Raw genomic sequence first — 24,698 nt, forward strand, 5'->3', positions numbered from 1 at the left:
TTTTTCAGCCTTTCCCCCACCTTTTTATTCTACAGCAGACACATGTAGCCTCCCACCCAAATTTAAACCAAAGCTTTCCCTGGCCACATCCACACCAGGCCTTTATTTCACTTTGGACAGTCATGGCTTCTCTCAAAGAATCCTGGGAAGTGTAGTTAGTGAAGGGTGCTGAGAGTTGCTAGGAGATGCCCTGTTCCCCTCACAGACCTTCAATCAGAGTGGCTGACTGTTAAACCATTCTCTCAGGGGAATAGGAGTCTCTTAGCACCCTTCACAAACTACACTTCCCAGGATTCTTTGAGGGAAGCCATGACTGTCTCACATGAAATCAAAGTCTGGTGTGGGTGTGGCCCTCTGATTAGGCAAGCCCAGCAGCTGTGAGGCTTTTAGAACTCTGACAGTTGGTTCTTACTGAGCATGTCCCAGCCAAAATTTATTAAATTAATTAAAAATCAGCCAGGCCGATTTTAAACTTTTAAACTGCAGCAGATGAAGGTCAGAGTATGGGGCAAGGTCAGTATTAGGATTACAGGTACTCTGTGAACATGGCTGATTTTTAATGAATTTCAACAGATTATGAGAACAGAGAAAAAAGTCCAAAAGGGCTCTGAGGTTTTTCTCTCTCATTTTACACTTTGAACTGTCTATTCTCTCTGACTGTTTTGTGTATCACCATGAAAATTGACAGGGTTGTTAAGCACGCGTTTCTGAGTTCAGGACTATAAGTTATGTAAGGTTTTGTTTTGAAATGAGCTTATGGGAAGCATCAGAATGGCATGGGGGTATTTTCAATTTAACATTGCGGAATGTGAAAAATCCCCATTGGCTATAGTATACAACCACTCTCGTGGCTGTATAATACTCCAAGATGATACAGCATAAGCAGTACATGCAGCATATGTAGCATGTAATTTTGTTTTACCTCTGTATAGTTCCTATTTCCAAAGACATATGCAAATGTTAATAGTAAATTATATGCTAAAGAGTGATGGCAATACATTTCAGAAATTAGGACTTTGGCAAATCCTGACCCATTATATGCCAAGCCAAAACACTTCAAATTTTAGCTTGATTTGTGATTACTTGATACAGCAGCCTTCTACACCATCCTTCATCATAAATAACCTGCAGGTGGTTTATACATATAAAACCAATTGTTAAAATATAAAACACAATAGAACAAAGTAAGACCAGTACTACAATCCATATCAAGCCAACAGCAAAAAGTAGCCCCACATTACAAATCGGTGACATTAATCAACCAAATGCTTCACTGAAGAGATGTCTTCAGCTGGCATCAAAACTCATACAATGTGGAAAACATCCTTATTTCTGATGGGAAAGTGTTCCATAGCCAGGCAGCTGCCTCAGAAAAGGTCCTATAGCAAATCTCCAGGAGAACCTCTCCTGCAGATCTCAGGGCCCAGGCAGATCAATATAGGGTATATTATAGGGCAAGCGTAGTCAATATGGTGCCCTCCAGATGTTGCTGGACTACATCCTTGACCACTGGCCATGGTGGCTGGGGCTGGTGAGAGTTGTAGTCCAACAACATCTGAAAGGCAGCACACTGGCTACCCCTGTTATAGGGTATATAAAGTATACTATACCTATATAGACTAATATTGGTATACTACTGGTTTCCTTCCTGTTTCCTTTCTCAAAAGATGTTGGGAGAGAACAATCAGCCAGAGAGAACGCTGGCAAAAGCCAATTGTTCATCCTGTGTTATGGTTCCAAATCTGTAGTGAGTATACTTAAGGCCTCTCTTTTTGATGGAAAGTCTCCAAACTGTGATTTTAAAATGTATGCCCAAGAGCCTTCACTGCGGACAGGAATCATGGGAATTTGGGATGATCCATTGGTTTTTACCATTCTTCTCTGCTGACTGCTGATTCCCTTCTCCTCTTGAAACCTGATAAATAGGAAACTCTGGAAATTGTGGGCGGAGGGGAGGGAATAAATAGCAGAGGGCTGGTAATAGCGGAGGAGTTCCACCTGACAGGGTGTTTCCGTGATTAGACATTCTCAAGGGGCAGGAGATTAGTTTACAAGAGCTTGGAAATACTGAAATATGAATCAATATGAGTATTCCAGCTATCACTAATGCTAAATATATTCAGCATTTGACTAAAGACTGGTTCACACACTGATTCAGCTGGGGAGCATGGATATATCTAATAAAAGACCAGACAGGCATCACCCGCACCCTATGCATACAATGTAATTTGAGGCATGGGAATAACACACATCAAATTATGCACAGACCCAATTCACACAACCTTTAAGGGATGGATCACAAGAATCAGGCCTGCAGGTACATATGCATGCATTTACCACCTGTGTTAAACATTATCTTGTATGCAGACATTCCTAGCATTTCTGCCTAGGCTCTTCACAACTCCATCACTGATTATATATTTTCTTGTATGTCCCCTTATCCACATTCTGTTATCTTCCCTCCTCAGTTGACCATGGCTGCTGGGCATGTCTTCCCTATTTGCATACCTATGTCCCATTCAAATATTGCAGAAGAGAGATGCAGCTAATTAGAGAAGGAGCAGTCAAGATATTAAACATGTCAACTGTACTATTTCAGATTATGGATGGGAACTTGCATGATTCAGTAAATCAAATGTTTATTATGGTCCACAGTCCATTAAGCAAAACACAAAACTTGCAGCCTCAGTTGAACCAATTATTTATTTATTTATTTATTACACTTTTATACCACCCCACAGCTGAAGATGTCTGGGCAGTTTACAACATAAAAGCAATATACCATCACATTTGGTACAATTGATAGTAAAAGAAAACAAATATATTAAGAGTGATAACTTAGGATACAACAATCATAGCAGGTCTGAGAAATATTTCAACATTCAGATTTATCATCATCATCATCATCTGCCCTTCATCAGGGCAGGTCACAACAATATAAAACATTAAAAACAGTTTAAAACAATTTATATTCACAACTATATATTGCCACCTGTTTGGTAATAGATTGATTAGAACACTTGGAAGAATCTCCAAGGATTGACCAGGAAACTGCCTTATAATGGGACAAATCACGCATTCTCTAATCCCTTGATAAAATTAACAATAGAAAAACACATGATATACTGTTTCATGCTCAAAGGGAACTTTGGCAGATCTGCTGGCTAGAATCTTGGAGAGTAAAATGTTAAACATGCCAGCAAACTGTTCATCTGTACTTAGGCATTGCTAGAAAATCTAAATATGGTATACATATTGTTAGAGGCAGACCCAGTCAGGCCCACTGACCGTGGTGTATATGGCCCATTAGCAACTTGCATGATTGAATGATCTTCCATATGAAAATTTATCTGAACATGTTAGGAACATATTAACAACGCAGGCATTCATTTCCTACATATTTTTAAAATATTTGGTGGGGGGCTCTGTCCCCCTGCTCAGTCCACTTGCCCATCCCCACCAACCCCAACCCCACTTTGACTTTGTGCCAGTTACCAGTTGTGCTGCCTTCTCTCAGAATGTACAGCCTGTTACTGAGGGAAGCAAAAGTTGTAACTTTATGCTACAACTGGTCTTCAGCCTACCTACTGCATGACTAAATTCACTTTGCTTGTTGACTTCTGCTTGTCGGACCAATACTTTTCAGTCTACCCAAGATAACTACTGTCCGTGAGTCTATCTAACAATGGACTTTTTAAATATCTTCACGGTTATATTAAATATAAACATAAAATGAAAAATGAAAATAATACAGACAGTTGCTCCTTTTCATTTGCTTCAAGCAGGGGTGAGGAACCTCTAACTCTCCAGATGTTGGAATCCATTTCCCATCAGCCCAAACCAGCATGGTCATGGATGATGGAAATTGGAGTCTAGCAACATTTGGAAGGCCTCAATTTCACACCCCTGGGCCAGAGATAGCTGACCTTCCAGAAACAGCTTGACCACAACACTTAAGAAAATGAAGATGCACAATAACTTATTGGGCAAATGTACCATCCCTTTATAGAGGAAAACTCTACAATAAAATATTTAGAGATCTGCTTGATGAAAGCAGCAGAAGGACCCGGTTCTTCTCCACTATGTACAACTGAATGCAACCATATCTATTACCTCAGGGGGGAAAAAAGCCACCACCATTACCATGGCTACCACACTCAGTACTGAGAAATGTTTGGCAATTGCACATGATAACATGACTACTAAACAAGTATCTAAAATTCACAAAAGGACAGATGTGCCAGTATTTGGGATGTGTAAACAACTCTATGATCATCTTGGAAACAAACAAGTATTTTGTTAAAATATTCCCTTCCAATACTTGCAAAACCAAGGGCTTTCTCAAATACTTGAAAAGAATGCTCACAATGTTCCACATGCTCCCCCTGCTGTGGAAGGCTAATTTGGGCAAACTGCCATAGACAGCAAAAACCTATTTCCACAGACACACACTGGGAGCCCTCTTGCCCCAATGGTCCCTGTAGGGTTGCTCTTCTGCCCCCTAGCAACAATTTTCCTATGGGTAGCCCTTCCAGTTAGCTCCCATATAAACCAATGAAGACAATAGGGACTCTCTGATGTGCTGCATCTAGGCTGAGCAAAAAAGAGGCAAAATGCCTGCTCAAGGGAGGGCTGTACCCATCTCAGTTCTGCTCACAATTTGAACAGGGATGCTAACATAGTCAAGCATCTCTGCTTCAAATTCTCTGCTTCAGGGTATCTACTTAAAATTCTATACTCTTGAACAGTTGTCAAATTTTCATCTTCTGCTTTGTGGACATTATTGGAAATCTTTCAGTGGTCACTTGCTCAGAGAGGAGCAAGCCCTCACAAAAGTAGCAATCATTTCCTTTTCAAGGACCCTACCTACATTATTTCTACCAGCCTTTGCTTTACCTCATTGTAATGGGACTGTGCTGGAGAGTTAAGAGCTGAACCACAGTCTCTGGTTTGGATGACACACTAAGGCAGACCCTGGCTTACCTACCGCACCATGCTAAGCTAAAGAAACTGGAGAGGAGCAAAGCAGGTATGAACATCTCTCTGGGACCCAGCATGTTTAGTCTCAGTAAGCCATAGTTTGGCTTACCACGATGTGCAAATCAGACCAATGTAATGGAGAAACACTGGTTTGTCTCATAACCACTAGCTGCTTCTGGAAGACTCTGGACACTTAAGGTCTGATTCTAATATTTAATCAGATGTAAGTCCCACAGACCACAGGATCACAACTTTAACCTTCAAGAAAGTTATTTTGCATATCTACTGAGAAAGTCAAACAGAAATCTCTCTTTTGTCTCCAAGCAGATATATTTCAGCAGTACAAAAGGCATTTGGGTTGGAATTATACACTGCATAAACCAATATGCTCATGTATCATAGCACCTAGCTAGTATGCATACTTGTTCTGCATAAAATGGAAATTTGGTGTAAATTATCAACAAAAAAGTTTGATGTAAGTTGAGTTTCCATTTTGAAAATTCATTTCATATACTTCATAGTGATTTAAATAAATCCACCCAGCTACATTAACTAGCTGCTGCACATAAACAAACAAGGAAATCCTGTCTTCAGACATACAGTCTAATAGGAAAGGGCACATAAGGGAAGGGGAAAGGAGAGAAAAGGCAGAGACAATGCCAGAGGGGAAAAAATGTAATTTATTAACATCCACTTGGGACGATAGTGATTTTCCCTTAATTGTGTTCTTACTGGGGTGGAAGTGGTTGATCCTCTGGCTAGTGACAGGGGCCTTTCCTTTCCTTCTGCAGCCACAGGCAACTGACAGTTGCAACAGAGTTCTTTCTGGCAGGAACAGGGAAAGCAATAGAAGTATGGGCATTTGTTCATTGTAGCAGATCTGTTTCAAGCAGCATTTGAAAAACCACAACTGTTTGAACATTATGTTCAATGTTGAGGGAACACACTTGGGGAGGAGATATGGGATCCGGTTCGCTCATACTTTCTAGCTCCACCCCATTCCTATGTCCATCTTAACACCACCTGCTTCCTCAATTATCTGCCCTTTGTCCCTTGCTGCCCTGCATGCTTCTCAGAACTGCCTCCCAGAACATCTGCATGATTATGCCACCTCTATTACTTCACAGGAATCCATTCTCAAAAACCCATGAAGCCTTTGGCACTGTTCCCTAGCTCCCATGCCCACCATAACACAGCTTGTAACTAAGACTGAAACAACTGCATATTGCTTCCCTGCCTCTGCTTCCCACCCCTTTCTCCATTCCCCTATGTTGAATTTTAGACTGTAAACTCACTGGGGCATGAATCTGTTGTCTTACTCTCTGTAAAGTGCCATGTACACTGATGGTACTAACATACATGTACCATAACTGGTTGGATCAACAAAGCTTCTGGGGATAGATTAGAAGGGAAAGCAGTGGACAGGAATTTACTAAGGCTGGCTGGGTTCCTCTTGTTGCCATAAATGTCTGCTATCTTTTCCCATTTTAATCCAGGCACTTCAGGAGACACTCTGTATATATACATTCCTAATTCCACTAGGAGAGCCAGTGTGGTGTAGTGGTTAAGGTGCTGGACTACGACCTGGGAGACGAGGGTTCGAATCCACACACAGCCATGAAGCTCACTGCGTGACCTTGGGCCAGTCACTGCCTCTCAGCCTCAGAGGAAGGTAATGGTAAACCCCCTCTGAATACCACTTACCATGAAAACCATATTCATAGGGTCACCATAAGTCGGGATCGACTTGAAGGCAGTCCATTTCCATTTTCAATTCCACTAGAGAATACATCTTCTTGGATTTTCTGCCAAATCCTATCACTTAACATATCAGTTATAATATTCTAATCCAAAACTCTGATTCCAGGGCAGGAGAGGGAGAAGCAATATTAGAACTCTTCTGTACAAAGAAAATGCTAATCTGCTCCTGTAACGTAGCACTGAATGTAGGTCAAACACCATTTATTCCAGGTGAATCTCACTAAAAACAATAGGACAATTACAGGGAAAGTGTACTGTGTACTGCAATTAGTTCCAGATCATTTGATCTCTCTCTCTCTCTCTCTCTCACACACACACACACACACACACACAATGTATGCAATTTGTGTTTGAATATTGCTAAATCCTAGAGTCTCCTAACCACATCCTGTGGCAAAGCTGCAGCGTATAATTACTCAGTGTGAAATAAAACATGGGTTTCAACTTTGTCCATTTTGAAATTTCCTAGCAGATAACTCAACATCAGCAGCTGAATTCATCAGGAGGAGAATGCAGAGACTCATTGAAGCAAAGGCAGGGAGCAATCTACCAAGCACTACTGCAGCACAATCTTCACTTCAGTGAGGCTTCTGTACCGAAATGAATGAGAGAAGGCTACACAAAAATGGTGCTGGGTGGACTGAACTAAGTATAAATGCCTGCTTTGTCTTCTGCTATTAAGAGAATGTGGCACCTTCACAGTCTAACAGTAGAACCCTGTGTGTTACACAGTAGCAAATTCTACTATGTTCAATGGACATTGCTCCCTAGTAAGTGCATTTAGGATTGCAGGCTAAGGCTTTAGTCCTGTGAACACATAGATGGGAATATGTCTCTTTGAATAAAATACTTATTTTTGAGTCAGTGCATTTATTTCTGAGTAAATGCACACAGGATCATGCTCCACAAGGTACACTGAGGTGTTTATAATGACAAACCTGTGGCAGGCACTTCATGTGGCAAACTGTGAAACTGTGTACACATGTTCTTGCTTCTGTAACAAGCTGCTGCAGCAGATAGTTCAAATGTGCAGAGTATCTGCCACATGGATGCACCTTCTAGCAGCTTCCATGGCTATTCGTGTTGTTTTTAGAAACGAGCTTCCATAGTCTACTTCCATAGTCAATTCACAGGATTGCATCCAGACTTAAACACGCTTAGAAAGGATCCATTTATTTCAGTGGTGGTCTATACATTAAGCATTCAATGGACTACTTTAAGCATTAACCTAAGTGGTTTGGATCAAACCCACAGTCAACAGCATATTTTGTCAGTGGCATAAAAATCAGGCTAGGAAGGTGGTAACTTTTATTCAGGCAATTTATATTCAATGCAAGCATAATGTCTTTATGACACAAGTTGTTAAATATACACAATGCAATTTAGAGTGAACTAGCATCTATGGTTAATGGATTCTGAACAAGTCAGAACACTAAAGCCAATTTTAAATTATGGCTTCATGTCCTGGCTTGCTTAGAAGCCATTAACCATGGTTTCCTGTCCTCACATAAGGAGAAGGTATGGTTAGCAGTGGCTTCCTGGTTTGTTTCCCTTTGTGTGAAGAGAAAAGCAAAGGGACTATGAGGTAGTGCAAGAGTTTATACTTAATCTAGCTTATTGTCATCCAAACACAGCCAATTTCTCAGTGGGAGGGGCTGTAGTGACAGAACACAGGGTCTGCATGCAAATGGTCCCAGGCATAATCCATGGCATCTCCAGGAGGCTTAGAGGCCTTGTCAGTCAGCATAGACAACACTGAGCTACATGGACCAATGATCTCACGCAGTATAAGGCAGCTTCTTAGATTTTTGTTACAAGATTTGATTGGTCTGTCATTTATAGGGGGTTTCATCCTCTATTCTTGTTTTCCACATACATATTTAATATGTAGAGTTCATCTTTCGGCTTTCATGTGACAGTTCTGAGTAAAAAACAGATCCTGTGGCTATGCGGTGCTTCTTAACAGTTTCACGTATTTCACTGTTATGCAGAATGTAGAAGCTAATGCAGTGGTAGAGGGGTGAGGAAGAGAAAATTCATAAGAATGTATGCTTTACTATATAATGAAATATCTCCTACCTTTTAAAATTTCTCATTTCCTCTACCCTTGCATCCAATTAGAAATAGACTCATTTGTACTGAATCAATTCAGGCACAAAATTAATCCAAAATTGAACTGGTAAAATATCTGAATTCTATCAACATTTCCAGTTATGTCATTGGAAAACTCTGCAAAAATTCCAAAACTGAAGTCTAGATGGATATATTCATTGGTTACCTCCTTGGCCTGGCCTACATATTTTTCAGAAGGGACATTAAAAATGAAATCCTTGTCCTGCAGTCTTAAGAAGTACAATCCATTCTTTCCTGTTTCATTCTGCTGCATGTGCACCCGGCCTATTTAAATGCCAGACATTTCCTGTCTTAAACTTCCATATAAACAGGCATGTAAAGTGAGATTTGCAAGACTGTAAATTTGTTTCTGTGATGCAGCTTTTAGAAAACCTGTTTTAAAATACTGACTGATCAAGAGAAGCCACAGTAGATGCTTTTTCTTGTTCTGTTGTTAAACAACAATATATGTTTCTGTTTCTGGAAATAGCAAAAGTAAATATTTGTTGGAAATGACTTGGTTTGCATATAATGCTAACCCAAACCATGGCTTAGCATGAATAAACAAGCCTGCAGTTTCCCAGAGTAAAGTCTGTGGCCCCTGAACTCCTCACCAGGTACTGCTGTCCTATCCAAGTCTAAGCCATGCTTTTGCTTAGAGTTCCATCCAAACCCAGGCTTATGCTTGGTCTCACTCCAGACAAACCATGAGTTGTAACCAAGATTTATTCTTGATTTACTACTCATGGCTTAGCCCAGAGCAGCATGGTGGGAGAAGGACTTGGGGAAGAGCAGAGTGGCAATGATCTTTGTGCCAGGAACCCACATTTTTGCTCATTTGCACTAGTTATTCTTTAGTTAGTTAGTTATTCTTTATTTATATCCCGCCATCCTTCCAATACTGGAACTCGTGGCGGCTTCCAGATAAAAGCACATATAATTAAAACATATAGAATCTACATTAAAATGAAATTAAACTACATCCAATATTACCAGTGCCCCCAAGTCCCATCCCCGCAAGACAACCCAGAAGAATACCATGGTCGATGGTATCGAAAGCTGCTGAGAGGTCCAGGAGAACCAACAGGGACACACTCCCCCTGTCCAGCTCTCTGCATAGGTCGTGCACCAAGGTGACCAAAGCCGTCTCCATCCCATAACCAGGCCTGAAACCAGACTGAAATGGATCTAGATACTCTGTTTCATCCAAGAATCCCTGTATGGCTTAATGTTTCATGCAAACCGAGCCGCTGTATAACTCAGATGAATCATACGTAAGTAATTTCTGTTACTTAAACAAGAGAGTATATTTATTACTGCCAATGTGACTGAACACCTTTGTCAGAAATCTGTTGCTGTATAACACAAAAACAAATTCCTTCTGTAAGTTCACACATTACTATAATCCTTGGTTCAATGCCAAGTGAACGTCCTAGAAATATATAGCATTTTTCAGCTCTATAGCATTCCGGCCAATAACTCGGATTTTTCATTTCACAATAAGAGCCTGCTAACACTGTATTTGGATGTCACAATCAGCCATGGTTTATCATAAGAGAAATTAGTCTACGTGAGTCTCAGGTTCACAGATTTCCCCCCTTCCCCTCTGGGACAGCTATGATGGGAAATTAGGAAGCCTTCACTTTTGATTAATCATAGCCGCTTGCAAAAGTATTCAGACCCCCAACCAATGCTCTCATATTACTTACAAATGGTACGTTGTAATTTTGTTCCGTATGATATTTTATTTTGTAACACTGAAACTCAAAATCAATTATTGTAAGGTGACATTGGGTTTATGTTGAGAAATGTTTGTAAGAAACAAAAAAAACTGAAACATGGTGCTTGCATAAGTATTCGACCCCTGTGCTGTGGAAGCTCCCAGTTTACACAGATAAAAGAAATTGCCCTATCAAGGACACAATTACCTTACCATTGGCCTCCACCTGTGAACCACTAAAGTTGCTGTCACATTGTCAGGATAAAAACCCCACTACCGAAGGATCATTGATCAGGATCTGAAGGAAAATGAAGACCAAAGAGCATTCTACAGAAGTGAGAGATAATGTAATACAAATGCATAGAAAGAGTACAAACTAATGTTCAAGTGTTTGGATATTCCAGTGAGCACAGTTGGATCAATAATCAGGAGTGGAAGCTGCCTCACACCACCCAGGCACTGCCAAGAAAAGGCCGTCCCGCAAAACTCAGTGCTCAAACAAGGAGACACTTATTAAATTACTCAAAAAGTACCATCTGAAAGCAGGTCTGGAGTTGGCCAGAAAGCGTGAGAGTGCCCCAGCTGTAATATGGTATGTAATACAGTATGTAATACTGGTTCTAACAGTCAGTGTTAGAAAAATCATAGCTGTATTGATATATGTCAATATAATTATATGTCCAAAAACTGTTATGATTGTTATAACCATTTGCCATAGATGGCAATGAGCAGGTAGAGATTCATAAGAGAATGTTTGTAATGCAATTATTGCAAGTCACATGGCAGCCAGGTCATTCACAATTGTGTCTAGTTACAACACCTTTTTTTCATGGGGAAACACTGCCAATCTATGACAGTAACACTTGCATATGAAGAGTTTATCACACTTCCGGGAAGGGTGACTTAGCCTGTGCCTGCTTTTGAGACGGGCTCCTGCCTCAAAAGAAGCTTATTCAGATATATCAGTCAGTTTTTTCTTTTTTTTTTGACTGATTAAACTTCTCCCGGGTAGGGAGAAACGAAGAGATTAACCTCAAAGCCTATTTTTGTTGGGACGACCAGATCTCATTAATTTATGGGACGAGGTCCAGCCGACGAAGGTGGGACGGATTTTTAACAGCAAGCTCTATCTGATAAAGCGAACGTTCACCTTATCTTCTAAGAGAGAACGCACTAACAGGCAAGCACCCTTCTTTCTATATTTTTCTTTTACTTGACTTAAATTGTTGCTGTTTAAAAGAGATTTGCCAGATTGATCAGTTTTTGACATCTCACTGGGGAGCCATAACTTCTCTCTGCTACGCACTAATTAATAGCTTATCTCTGTTTTTGTTGCAAAAAGCTGTCCTGGATTTGCATTCTAAAGATATACACAGAAGAGGGATTTCTATTCCAGATTTTTATTTTGAAAAATATTATACTGTTTTGAGACTACTCTCTTTTTGGTCTATTTTATTTTGACGAATCTGTTTCTTGACGATTGCCATTAATTGTTTCGATCCTGGGAACTGCATTTTGTTTACTTAACTATTGGAGAGATAAGGCTGTCTGCTCTGTTTATACTGTGATGTCACCAAGTTTGGAGTATTAACCCAATTGTTGCTGAAATAAGAAGTGGTTTTCCTATATTTTTCTTTTAAAATGGCAATTAAGAAAGTGGCTGAAAATCTGGAAATAACTATGTTTCAGAAAATAATGGATGAGATTGAGATAATGAAAATTGAATTGAGTAAAATGAAGCAGGAGATTAAAGATATAAGGGTCCCTGTGAGAGAGGTGACCCTGGAAGGGGTCCCTGTGAGAGAGGAGACCCCGGAGATTGGAACAGGGGTCCCTGTGAGAGAGGTGACCCTGGAGACTGGAATAGGGGTCCCTGTGAGAGAGGAGATCCCGGAGATTGGAACCAACGTGGAACAGGAACAAGATTTGGAGTCTATGGACTTTAGAAATAAAATCTATTGTTTGGAACTCAATGTTATCTCTGAAGAAATGAATGAAGATTCTAGAGATAAAGTTATCAATGGCATGGATAATCTTCTGGACTGGAATGATGTGATGGAGCCCAATATAGAGAAAATCTATGGAATTAACTGCAGCCATGTGACAATGGAAAAACTTTTAAGAGATGACCCAGTGTATTTTGAAAAAAAGAACAGAGATATGATTTTACAGCAGTATTTCAGCAACCTATTCAGAATGGATGGCAAGAAAATATTTGGGATAGAGGTAATCCCCATCAGACTCTTACTATATGACTATGGCTTTGACAGCAAGATTATTATGGAATACTGATAATGGAAGATTGGATATTGAAATTACTGGACTTAACAAGACTACTGAAGATGGAAGATGGAAAATGGAACTAATAGAGATAATAGAACAATGGCTACTGAAATTATTGAACCTAACAGATTCTGATGTGATGGATTAATTGAAATGTTTATTTTGACTATGGTTATGACAATAAGATTATCATAATTAGTAATGAGATGGATTAATCGATATGCTTATCTGGAAAAAAAAATTGATAGATATATTTCTTAAAGAATTGAAACCTCTCTTTGACTTTTTGTGGAAAGAATAAAGTAATGTTTATGAGATTTGATGATTAAGTAAGATAACTACTGGAGGAAAGTGATTTTATAATATGACTTAAGAGACAGGATTGTTATATATTATAGACTTATAACTGATTTGATCTTTGACAAATGGGAAGTCAATATTTTACTCTTTATTTTTTATTTTTGTTTTTTTTTTCTTTTTTTCTTTTTGTTTAACTATTTTTGATTTTGTTTTTTGTCTTTGAATGTTTTATGATTTTGTCTTGTATGTTTTATGAAAATCTGAATAAAAATTATTGAAAAAAAAAAAAGAGTTTATCACGAGTGCAAATTATGATTGGATTATCTGAATCCACCCACTTCTTATGCAAGATAAAATGAGTTTGTACCAATGATCCTACAGGTCTTGATTGCCATAATAATTGGCATTATTATGTTCAATAATTATTGCCGTAATAATAATGTTCAATAATTCAGCACTATTTTCTCTCTAGAGACCTGTGACACACCAGATCTCCCCCCAAGTGTTACATTCAGAACAGATGGATCAGTTGTCTATATTGAACTGAGGAATTTTGTAGCTAGGGAAAAAAGAACAGACCCCTGTAAAATGGAATCCTGTCAGTCTTAGAAAGGAAGCCATGAGATTTTGTGTTCATTTTTTGAAGTAACAGTAACAGCTGGATATATTCACTATTGGAAAATAAAAACAACAAAGAACCTTGTAGCACCTGAAAAGCAATAGAAATTTATTATGGCATATGATTTTACACTTAGCCCACTTCATTAGAAGATAATAAATTGGTCTCTAGTCCATGAAAGCTGATGGCATAAGTTTATTATGTCACAATATATTTTGTATGCTTTAAGGTGCTATAGGGCTCTTTTGTTGTGTTAACTGCAGCAGACTAGTTGTTACTATTAGAAAGTAGTACTGTCCCTTAGGAGCAATATAGGCATAAAGAGCGAGAGAGAGAGAGAGAGAGAGAGAGAGAGAGAGAGAGAGAGAGATGCAGTATAGCAAACATACCAGAACACGCCATATGAAAGACCTTTGGCAGGATCTGATTAATTAGAGAGCTACTGTAATGCAGTGCCTAAGGCTGCAATCCTATGCACACTTACCCTGAAATAAAATATACTGATCACAATGGGATTTACTTCTGAATAAGGATGCATAGGACTGCTCATTAAGAGAGCTGTCAGCTAGGAAATCCCTGCTTCCAATCTTGCATCTATGGGGAAGGCAGGCTGAAATCCTATGCACGTTTACCTGACAGTAACTGAACTCAAATGGTCCTTTCTTTTTTTTTACTAGACATGCATAGGACTTGCACTGCGTGGACTTTTTAGACAAACGTAAAGCCTTTAGACTTCAGCTCTGAGCCTACACACATACCAACCTGCACCCATTTCCAATATGAAGGGGGAGAGATATCCATTTGCTTTATAGCTATGGTTCCCAACCTGGGGGCCATGACCCCCAGCCCCCCCAAAGTAATCCAGAGGGGGCAGTGAACAGTAATGAATTATTGATTGATTGATAACCTTCACTACCTGGATGCTGTCGCTTCCCACTTCCGCTGCAGATGATACCTCCCCCTTGCTCCAAACAAGAGGGGAGGACTTTGCTGAAGCGCCAGAGTATCTTTCATGCACACCAAGGGCAGGCATCTGCCTATACTGCACATGGCAGATATTAAAGGAGGCTGAGGGAGGTGCTACCAGGAAGAAGAGGGGATTACTATCCCGATTCCCATCTCCTCCACTGCCACTGCTGATGATGCCCTTACTCAGAATGAGGAGAGTGCTTTTTGTGAAGCAAAAAGGCTGCAAGCAAAAGTTGCTTTCCCCCTTCCTTCCTGACAGCCAGCCTGCCTGCCTTTCTTGACTCCTCCTTTGCTGCCACCTCCCTTTAAAAATTATTCTTATTTGCGAGGCTGCCCAGATCTCACCTACAGCCTAGATGGAGCCAAGGAGCAGTGAGGAAGCACAGGACTTGCTTGCCCCCCATCTCTGAGGCTAAGTGTGTGCCAGTGTCCCCCCTTTCTTCCACCTATATTCTGCCCCCCAACCTCTGTCTCAAAGATGCTGCAGCAGTTGAGGGTTTTAAAGATGCTTGCAGGAGGGGCAGGTGTGTTTGAGTGTGTGCGTGCACTGATCTGTCTTCTGCTCCACTCTCATTCACCAAGTGCATGCTAACCAAGTTATCAGTTCTGATGATCATTCCAAGGCCTAAAAGCACTAACCCCCCTCCTCAGTCTATCCACCCTTTTGTCTTCACAATCTAGCATCCCCACCACTACCACATTGCTGCTTCTCAATTATTATTATTAAAAAGCTCAGCAGGTTGGCTGAGGCTGGGGTCCACCTACTGCAGCTGAAATGTGTTTGTTTAATTACTATTGCATTTCTATCCCACCTTTCCTCCAAGTTGCTCAAGGTGGAGCACATGGTTCCCCCCCCTTTCCATTTTATCCTTACACCAACCCTGTGAGTTAGGTCAGGCTGAGAGACTGTGTCTGGCCCAAGGTCACCCAGTGGGCTTCACGGCTGGGTGGGGATTTGAATCTGGATCTTAGTCCAACACTGTAACTCACTGGTGTTGGGAGACAGGACTGTACATCTTCAGACTGTCGGGAGGGAGGAGGATCCCAATTTGACCGGACCTTTGCATTAAGAAAAGAAAGCAACACCTCCCTGTCCGCAAGCACCTTTTTATGGAAAGGGATATTTGGAGATGTGATTTTGCCACACACCATTTTTTCAATTAAAAGAGAAGAAAATTATAATTAGCGGGGGGGCACTAATTTTTTTGAGCTTACAAAGGTGGTCCCATACTCATAGAGGTTGGGAACCACTGCTTTACAGTTTGGTTACAAGGTTGGAACGTTGAACGAATGAACGGGAGAAGCACTCGAAAGAGCTATACAAAATTATGACTGAAGGAGACCTCTGCCAAGTCGCAGGAGGCCGGGCGAAGGAGAATTGCCTTATGGCCAAGTCCTCTACAAACGCGCCTGGCGCTCTTTGTGCACGGCACACTGGATTTCCCTCGCGCCCCAGCGCACAGCAGGCGCAAAGGCTTCCCTAGCCTTCCCCGGATAGCGCAGCTGATTTCCCGCCTGGCCCATGCCTCCTGGTGTGCGCGCGCTAAGCAATGAGCCATTCCCTCAGAGCCCCAACAGCATGCCAGCGCGAGACACCGAGCCGCGGCAGTTCGAGGACGCTCCTTCGCGCCATTCCTGCGTTCGCCAGAAGAGGCGAACTGGACTCACCCTCAGCTGGAGCCGGTAGCGGTTCGCGCCGCTGAGGGCGGTGGCAGCGCTGTGGCGAAGCTCCGATGCCAAGCTGGGTCGTAGGAGGCTCCGGGTGAATCTCCGCGTTTTCTCCCCAGCCATCTGCGGGTAAGACTGCCTGGCAAAACTCCTTCAGCGGCGGCGAGCGACGCTCCCGCCTCTCACCCGGCCAAGACAAGACGCGTTCAGGAAACGGAACTCGGCGCTTTCTTGTCTCTTTCCCTTCCCCCCCCATCTGGAAGGCGTGACACACGCACACACCCTCTTTCACCCCCGCGGCACTTTTTATTTTTGGGGGGTGCCGTGGAGGGGGGGGAGCGTTTAAGGGTCTGGTGGCAAGGAGAAGGCTTTGGCCTCGGAGCGGAGGCTGAGCCAGCAGCAAGTTCGGCACCCAAGCTGGCAGCCGCGGCAACTTTGGAGAACGGCCGAGGTGAACACCGCCAAAAAGGTTCAGTTCCCCGCAGCAGCCAGAGCCGAGGCGGCTGGCACACGGCTGGCACACGGCTGGCGTGGCTGACGGGTAGCTGGAGTTTCCTCGCCGTGCCAGACAACTGGTTGGGGCAACAATACTAGTACTGTACTTCGCTACAAGTTAGGCCGGGAGAGGAAACAGCAGTGCCCTCAGGGCCGGACTTCAGGGCAGATGTCCAGGGTCCCGTTCGGAGCCAGCCTACTTGGCTTAGCACATTTGGAAGTATGGCACACATTACCATCTAAAAAAGATGGGGAGGATATAAAACCATTTAGTCCAGAGTCTAAATTGACCTACCTAACACTGATGGCTGGTGTCCATTGAGACTAGTGGGGGACGGGGAAGGTAGGGAGCCCTGCAGTAGGTGGAACCAGAGCCAGTGACAGGCAAAGCCAACTAATGTTAGTTTGCTCACCATGCTCCTTTCTGCTGAGTTCTACAAGGGACAAATGTGAGACTAAAGAGGAGGAAGCTACCCCCTGGACTGGTTATAAGTAGGAAAGCAGGCAGGTGGGGGCTAGCTGAGGGCAGAATGAGATTTGTGCGACAGTGTTCCATTTTGCCCTGATGAGCCAGTGTCCACTGGGGTCAGAAGTACATCTCTTCCTCCTCTTCTCCACCCCCCGAAATACCAGATGGGGATTTTAAAAATCCTTTCTCACCAGTGTAAACTGAGCTTGGGGTAAAGTCACACACCTTTCTTTACTGCTGCATGCATATAAGATAGGCAGCAGCAGCCCTCATACCGTTCACATAACATGGGGGGAGATGTATACCTTCTCATGTGACTGCAACACATGGCATAGAGGCAGCATTTGCCACTTAAATGTTTTTCAGACTAGTTCTAAAACTCGCTCTACTGGACCACCTAAGTCCAGTAAAATGTTCTATGGATTCCACCCAGAAATTCTCAGGTATAGTCAGTTCAGGGAGCCTGTGGATTGCAACATTAATGCGGCACTTGGCATTAGAACAGAACAGGACATCTCTTCTAAAACCTCTAAAAGGAAAATGTTAATATAATAAAGCAACAGGTCCTCCTGGGATTCGTTCTTCCCATGTTGGTATGGGATGATAATGGAATTGTAATGCACTAATCCTAACAAATATAATGAGTATTAGTGAGAGTGCTCTGTCAGGCATCCAGTTCTACAAATGACAGCCACACAAAGGTTCAGTTTCCTGTGTTACCAACCGTGGGGAGGGGGAGTTATTGCAGTGCTGCTGAGTGTTCACAGTTCCAAAAATACTTGAAGAAAGTGAATATAATGGGTGGAAATGTCAACATGGTTGCAGGGTGGCAATCTTTATTAAGAGGTAACTATATCACCACCCCATGATCAGTTCCTTTGATCATTATTGGAGCACAATGACTGTTACCACATCACTACTGGTAACATATGAGTTGCTCCTTATTGCCTAAATCTTCTTTACCACTACCCTCCATATGAATTTCTGTCCAGGATATTTGCAGAAGGAGGATGGAGCACTGCATAACTTTGGTTGTTGCCTGCACTCAGAATTTGTTGTCATAATAATTACCTCCCAAGATGGGTGCAAAGAGGAGGGCAAGGAAATCCCTTCCTGCTGCAAGACTTCCCTTGAAATGTGCTCCCTTCAAAGCATGACTATCTTCCTTCTTAGTGGAGGTAGTTGTAAATGTAATACCAAACAGCTTACAGGGGGAAAGACTCTTACTGCTTCAGGATCTCTTTCCTCCTTGGGTTTCCTATCCCCTCTCTTGGTTACCACTTCAGAGGTACACACCCACAATTTGATAATGTAGGTGTTAAACTGTAATATGTAATGCAGGCTTCCTACAATTCACTCTCAATTTCACTTCTTGTACAGTAGGAAAAGGTATAATATCTCACCAGGGTTCGAATCCCCACACAGCCATGAAGCTCACTGGGTGACCTTGTGCCAGTCACTGCCTCTCAGCCTCAGAAGACAGCAATGGTAAACCCCTCTGAATACCGCTTACCATGAAAACCCTATTCATAGGGTCACCATAAGTCGGAATCAACTTGAAGGCAGTCCACCACCACAGGCTTTTATGAGACCAACCAGAGAAATACTGTCAAGCATTATGCCAATACAAAATGCTACCAGAAACAACAGTGCACAGCTCCAAGTCTTATAAATGTCAAACTGTTACTTGATCAACTATCCTTATAGAATGAGAAAAGTTCCAAGAACTCAAACATGAGCTTTTGGTGCCATACTACAAGTAATGAACATTGCTACTGCTGGTTTTGTTATATGGCTATTCCTGCTACCACTTTCCCTAGGAATGGATTCTTATATTCTAAAGGATATACTCTGAACAATCATACCTACTGCATGGTAGTAAAGGTGGTGAAGATGACCTACTTTGTTGCCTGCATTGCATCCTTGAGTATTTTATTTATTTATTTATTTATTTATTGCATTTGTATACCGCCCCATAGCCAAAGCTCTCTGGGCGGTTTACAACAATTAAAAACATTAAAACAAATATACAAAGTTAAAAACACATTTTTTAAAAAAGCAATTTAAAAACACATGCTAAAATGCCTGGGAGAAGAGGAAAGTCTTGACCTGGCACCAAACAGATAACAGTGTTGGCGCCAGGCGCACCTCATCATATATATAATTCCATAAATTGGGGGCCACCACTGAGAAGGCCCTCTCCCTTGTTACCAGACTCCCAGCTTCCCTCCAAGTAGGCACCCAGAGGAGGGCCTTAGATGTTGTTGGGAGAGGCGTTCCATCAGGTATTGTGGTCCCAAGCTGTGTAAGGCTTTATAGGTTAAAACCAGCACCTTGAATCGAGCTCAGAAACATACAATCAGCCAATGCAAGTGGGCCAGAATCGGTTTTATATGTTCGAACCATCTGGTCCCTGTTACCAATCTGGCTGCTGCATTTTGCACATGCTGCAGCTTCTGAACCGCCTTTAAAGGCAGCCCCACATAGAGCGCATTGCAGTAATCTAACTTGGAGGTTACCAGAGCATGGACAACTGAAGCCAGGTTATCCCTGTCCAGATAGGGGCGTAGCTGGGCCACCAACCGAAATTGGTAGAAGGCACTCCGTGCCACTGAGGCTACCTGAGCCTCAAGTGACAGAGATGGTTCCAGGAGAATCTCCAAGCTACGAACCTGCTCCTTCAGGGGGGGTGCAACCCCATCCAGGACAGGTTGGACATCCACCATCCGGTCAGAAGAACCACCCACTAGCAGCATCTCAGTCTTGTCTGGATTGAGCCTCAGTTTATTAGCCCTCATCCAGTTCATTGTCGCAGCCAGGTAACCATCTAGCAGAACTTTTTAAAATGGTATGAAGGTTACTTTCTACCCCAGTGAACCAGAGAGTGGTGAAGGCTTCATTGTTTGTTGCGATAGTCTCTGCTTCCTTGAAGGAGGCGGTGCAACCACTCCTGAAATAAACCACTATGGACTCAGAGGTTTGGCAATGACTGCCCTGTCACCAGTACACCAGTACAACTTTCTTGAGCAACGTGGTGGTGGTTCAGCTGCAAATGCTTTTGGATGAAAATGATTATTTTGACCCAGTCTGGGATTTGGCCCAGTTTGGGGACAGTACCAGCCTTGGTCATCCTGGTGGATGTTCAAAGTTTTGTTGTTGAGTTTTAAACCCCTGAACAACTTGGAAGCAGGATACCTAGCAGACCACCTTATGCAGTACAGACCAAGCTAATCTTTTAAGATCTTCTGAAGATACCCTGCTGGTTGCTCCATAACTTTTTTAGTGATAGAGGCTACCCTCTGGAATGCCCCCCCTTGGGTAATTCATCAAGCAGAGACAGTAATGACTTTTACATGCTTCTTTAAAACTTTTATATATTTACCCACGTTATCCAGGTCTCTGACTCTTTTTAATTTTCTGTTTTATACGTTGTTTAGTTTTATTTGTGATGCATAGTTTTGTTTTGGGAAAATTTTATTGAATATTATTGTATTTTTGTTGTTTTTATGTGAACCACTATAGAGATTTTAAGTGGTATAATTCTTTCATAAAAAAATAAAAAGAATGTCCTAGTCAGGGATCCATGCCACATCCTTTAGATGTGTTTCTGTGGTTTTTAGGTAATGTTCACAACTATGGTACGCAAACCCACTTCATATGCCTGTTAGAAGATCTACAAAAAGGTCTTCTAAACCTGAAATCTAGTGGCAACTCTGCTTTGCGTGGAAGATGGAGTAAAGAAAAAATCTGCAGCAGGAGCAGGAAACATCTGTCCTTTTCTTCCATTTCATTAACACCATGCGTCTGAGGAGACAGCACCTTAATCCAGAGGAGTTTGTGCACTCTACCCAATTTATAACCATGGGAGGAAAATTAGGATAATCAGATGAAATTCACTTCTCCATATAAGTCTCATTTAACTAGAATATGTACAGTAAGTTCTCTTGAGGCAAACTAAGTGCACATCAGTTTTTTCAGAGCTATTTCCAGAGACCTATATTAAGTACTGCATGTAAATCAAAACAAAGGTACAGCCCCTGTTTTCAAATACACAGCCTATAAGGCTAGACAATCTAAAACACAGTGTAGGAATGATAAAGAACAAGTGCTGAGCTAAACAGAATTTAAATCAGGGATAGCCAACCTATGACTCTCTAGATGTTGCTGGACTCCATGTGCTATCATCCCTGACCATTGCTCATGCTGCAGGAGCAGACAGTGGGGAGGGACAGCAGTGTACACCTCGCCTTCCAGTAGCAGCCTTACTTTGCCTTACTGGGAGAGGGGGGCAAGGCATCAGGGAGGTTGATGCAATATGATGAACCAGATTGGCCTTGCCAGTGTGTCTTCACAGTGGCAACCTCACCCCCTTCCCTTCTGATAATGATGCCACTGCTGAGAGGTTAAGTGCACAATGTGCAACCCCAGGACCACACTGCTGCCCCTCTTCTCTGGCCAGCTGGCTAGGGCTCCCTGACTCCCAGGTGACTGGGGCTGATGGTAGTCAGAGCTCAGCAAGATCTTGAGGCCCAGACGTTAGCTAGCCTGCCTTGGCACCAGGCTGATCTTCACCTGTTGGTGTTCTTGTTAAGATGGAAGTGAGCAACCATCCAACAACCCTTGGTCCTCTGGCTAGTGATTTGGAACAGATTATTGTTCCTTATTTGGGTAAGGCTTCAATGTCTTTCCAGGTCTCTGGCTCTGGAAGTTCATCTCTCATGATGTAAGCAAGTCTTTCTGGTGGTACATCTTTGTTGGTGCGTTCAGAGCGTCTGGGTACTGGTTCTTTGGCTGCTCCTTCTGGCTCTGATGCCTCTTCTGGCTCAAGACTCCTCATCTACTTGTCCTGGTGTGTTATTGTTATACCTTCTGTTGTGGAAGAATAGCTCAGTTTCTTCTTCCATTTTGCTGTCATCTGTTTGGTGTGGTGCCCCTTCTAGTTGGTGTGCATACTTTCATCAAAATGGACAGCTCTGTATACTCCAATTTCACCAGTTTTGGGATCTTTTACTCGGTATCCCTTCTGCATTGAAGAATATCCAATGAATATTACTTTCTTGGCAGTGTTGCCAAATTTTGACCTCTTTTGTTTTGGGATGTGTACAAAGGCCTTGCAGGCAAATACACGAAGGTGAGACACACTTGGTGTGTGATCATGCCACAGCTGAAAAGTTGTCTTGTTGGTTGCAGGTGCTGGAAGTCGGTTCTGCAGGTAGGCAGCAGTAACTGCTGGTTCCCTCTAGTACTTCTGTGGTAACAGTGCATCTTCCAACAAGGAACGAAGTCTAGTGCTCTATGCCTTCCTCACGTAGAAAGTCTTGCATAGTCCTGGCCACAAATTCTTCTCCATTGTCAGATCTTATAATTTGTGGCTTTCTGCCAAATTTGTTGTACACAATTCTGACATAGTCCTTCAGTGTTTGACGTACTTGACTTTTCTCTCTCAATAGATACATTGTAGTATACCTTGAGTAATCATCTATGAAAGTCACCATGTATAAATTTCCACCCTGTGATGACATTCTTATGGGTCCACAAAGGTCAGTATGAATTAATTCTAGAGGTTTTGTAGTTTTCCTTTCACTTAGGAAATTTTGGTTTTACATGTTTTGTCTTTATACCGCATTCACATTTTTCTGTAGATTTACACTGTTCAATTTTAATGCCTCTAGCACAATTTTCCTTCTCTAGAGCACTGATTCTGGCTAAGCTGGCATGTCCCATTTTTGTATGCCAAACATGTCAACATCCAGAATCACAGGTTTCTTTGGCTGTATTTGCATGAATGGTTTCAAAATATTCCAAATGCAAAAATCCATTTTTCAGTTTTGCAGTACAACATACTTCTCCTTGATCTAAAACTTGGCAAACTTTGCCACTTAGAAAAAGTTCACCTCCAAGCTCCATTATTTTAATGGCACTTATTAAATTATCTTTAAATGGTGGAACAACTAGGCAATCTTTCAGTTCAAGTTCTGTGGCACCCTCTGGTGTTTTGCAAAGTAGCTGCACTGTCTCCAGACACAGTCATTATATTCTGTGTATGAGTTTTAAAATTCTTAAACAAATTTTTATCATTTATTAATGTGCAGCACAACCACTGTCAATTAAAAATCTGGTTTTATAATTCTTTCCATCAAATACATGGTAACTGGAATGTGTTTTTCTTTCAGTTTGCCTTTGTTTAAAATCAACTCTTTCTCCTGTCTCCCTTCTCTTTGAAGGTGATTAGGATATTTGCATTTGAAGCAATTCTTCCTCTGTTTATCTGTGCCCTCTTGTGGCTTTGAGCGATGACTCATCTTTCTATCCTGTCTTTGGTGGCTGTTTGTGCCCACAGTAAAAATGGCTTTTTCAAACAGAGCTTGTTCCTGTCTCCCTTTATAGTCCTGATCTTTCAAATGTGACATAATCTGATCCAGGTTCTGATCTGTCTGTTCTAGTATGCAAGCAGTTATATAATGGTGTTCATTCAAAGAGGCCAGGAGAATTACTTTTTGTAAATCTTCATCTAACAATTTCCCACATCTTTCTAACTCTCGGAGCAGATTTGTAAATCTCTCCAGATGTTGATTCAGATCTAGAGTGCTAGACTGTTTCAGTTTGTACAGCGAATTGCAGAGAAACATCACATGATTTTTAGATTTTATGTGATACACGTTTTCAAGCTTTTCCCATATTTCCTTCACATTCCTATATCCCATGCAAACATTTAATGCCTCATCTGATAAAACAGAAATAAGAAGAGATTTCACTTTCCAGAGCTTGGAAAAGTTACTTTTTTGAACTACAACTCCCATCAGCCCCAGCCAGCATGGCCACTGGATCGGGCTGATGGGGGTTGTAGTTCAAAAAAGTAACTTTTCCAAGCTCTGACTTTGGCATGCTTACGCCTCCAGGATGAAGTGGCTTCTTCATCTGCTGCTGAGGATTCAGGATCAGTTAGGACTCCGTGCAGTTTCTCCCCTTCCAGAAGTGTGGTCATTCGGAGACTCCAAATCACATAATTGTCCTTCTCCAGCCTTGGGATGCTTGTTTTAAGTGTTGATTCTTCAGCCATGGTTTCCTATCTTTTGTTCTGCTTTTCTTTCTCTAACCTAAAGTCTCCTTTTGTTTTCTTTGTAAATCACACACAGTATTTAGCCTTTTTAGCTTTCAGGTACAACTTGCAATTCAACTTAGCTTACTGGACGCCCATAACTCTTTGTTATGGAAATGTGTATATGCAGAGATTGTCAGTGGTCTGAGATGTGTGTGTGCCAGTGTGTGTATTTACCTAAGTAGCAAGATTTTACCCTGCATTTAGATCACTGAGACTTAAG

General features: G+C 41.9%; 1 protein-coding gene across 2 annotated transcripts in view; it reads right to left on the minus strand.

Annotated features, from left to right (window-relative positions):
- DOCK10 (dedicator of cytokinesis 10) overlaps nucleotides 1-16,535 on the minus strand; it is a 280,049-nt gene extending 263,514 nt beyond the window's left edge. For both annotated transcript variants that reach the window (XM_061636814.1, XM_061636810.1), the window contains exon 1: nucleotides 16,413-16,535. In XM_061636814.1, the coding sequence (XP_061492798.1) occupies nucleotides 16,413-16,535 (123 nt within the window). The remainder of the gene's footprint in view (nucleotides 1-16,412) is intronic.
- Nucleotides 16,536-24,698: the final 8,163 nt, after the last annotated feature.

The sequence above is a fragment of the Rhineura floridana genome, chromosome 7 (assembly GCF_030035675.1).
Source record: "Rhineura floridana isolate rRhiFlo1 chromosome 7, rRhiFlo1.hap2, whole genome shotgun sequence".
Taxonomy (NCBI): Eukaryota; Metazoa; Chordata; class Lepidosauria; order Squamata; family Rhineuridae; genus Rhineura; species Rhineura floridana.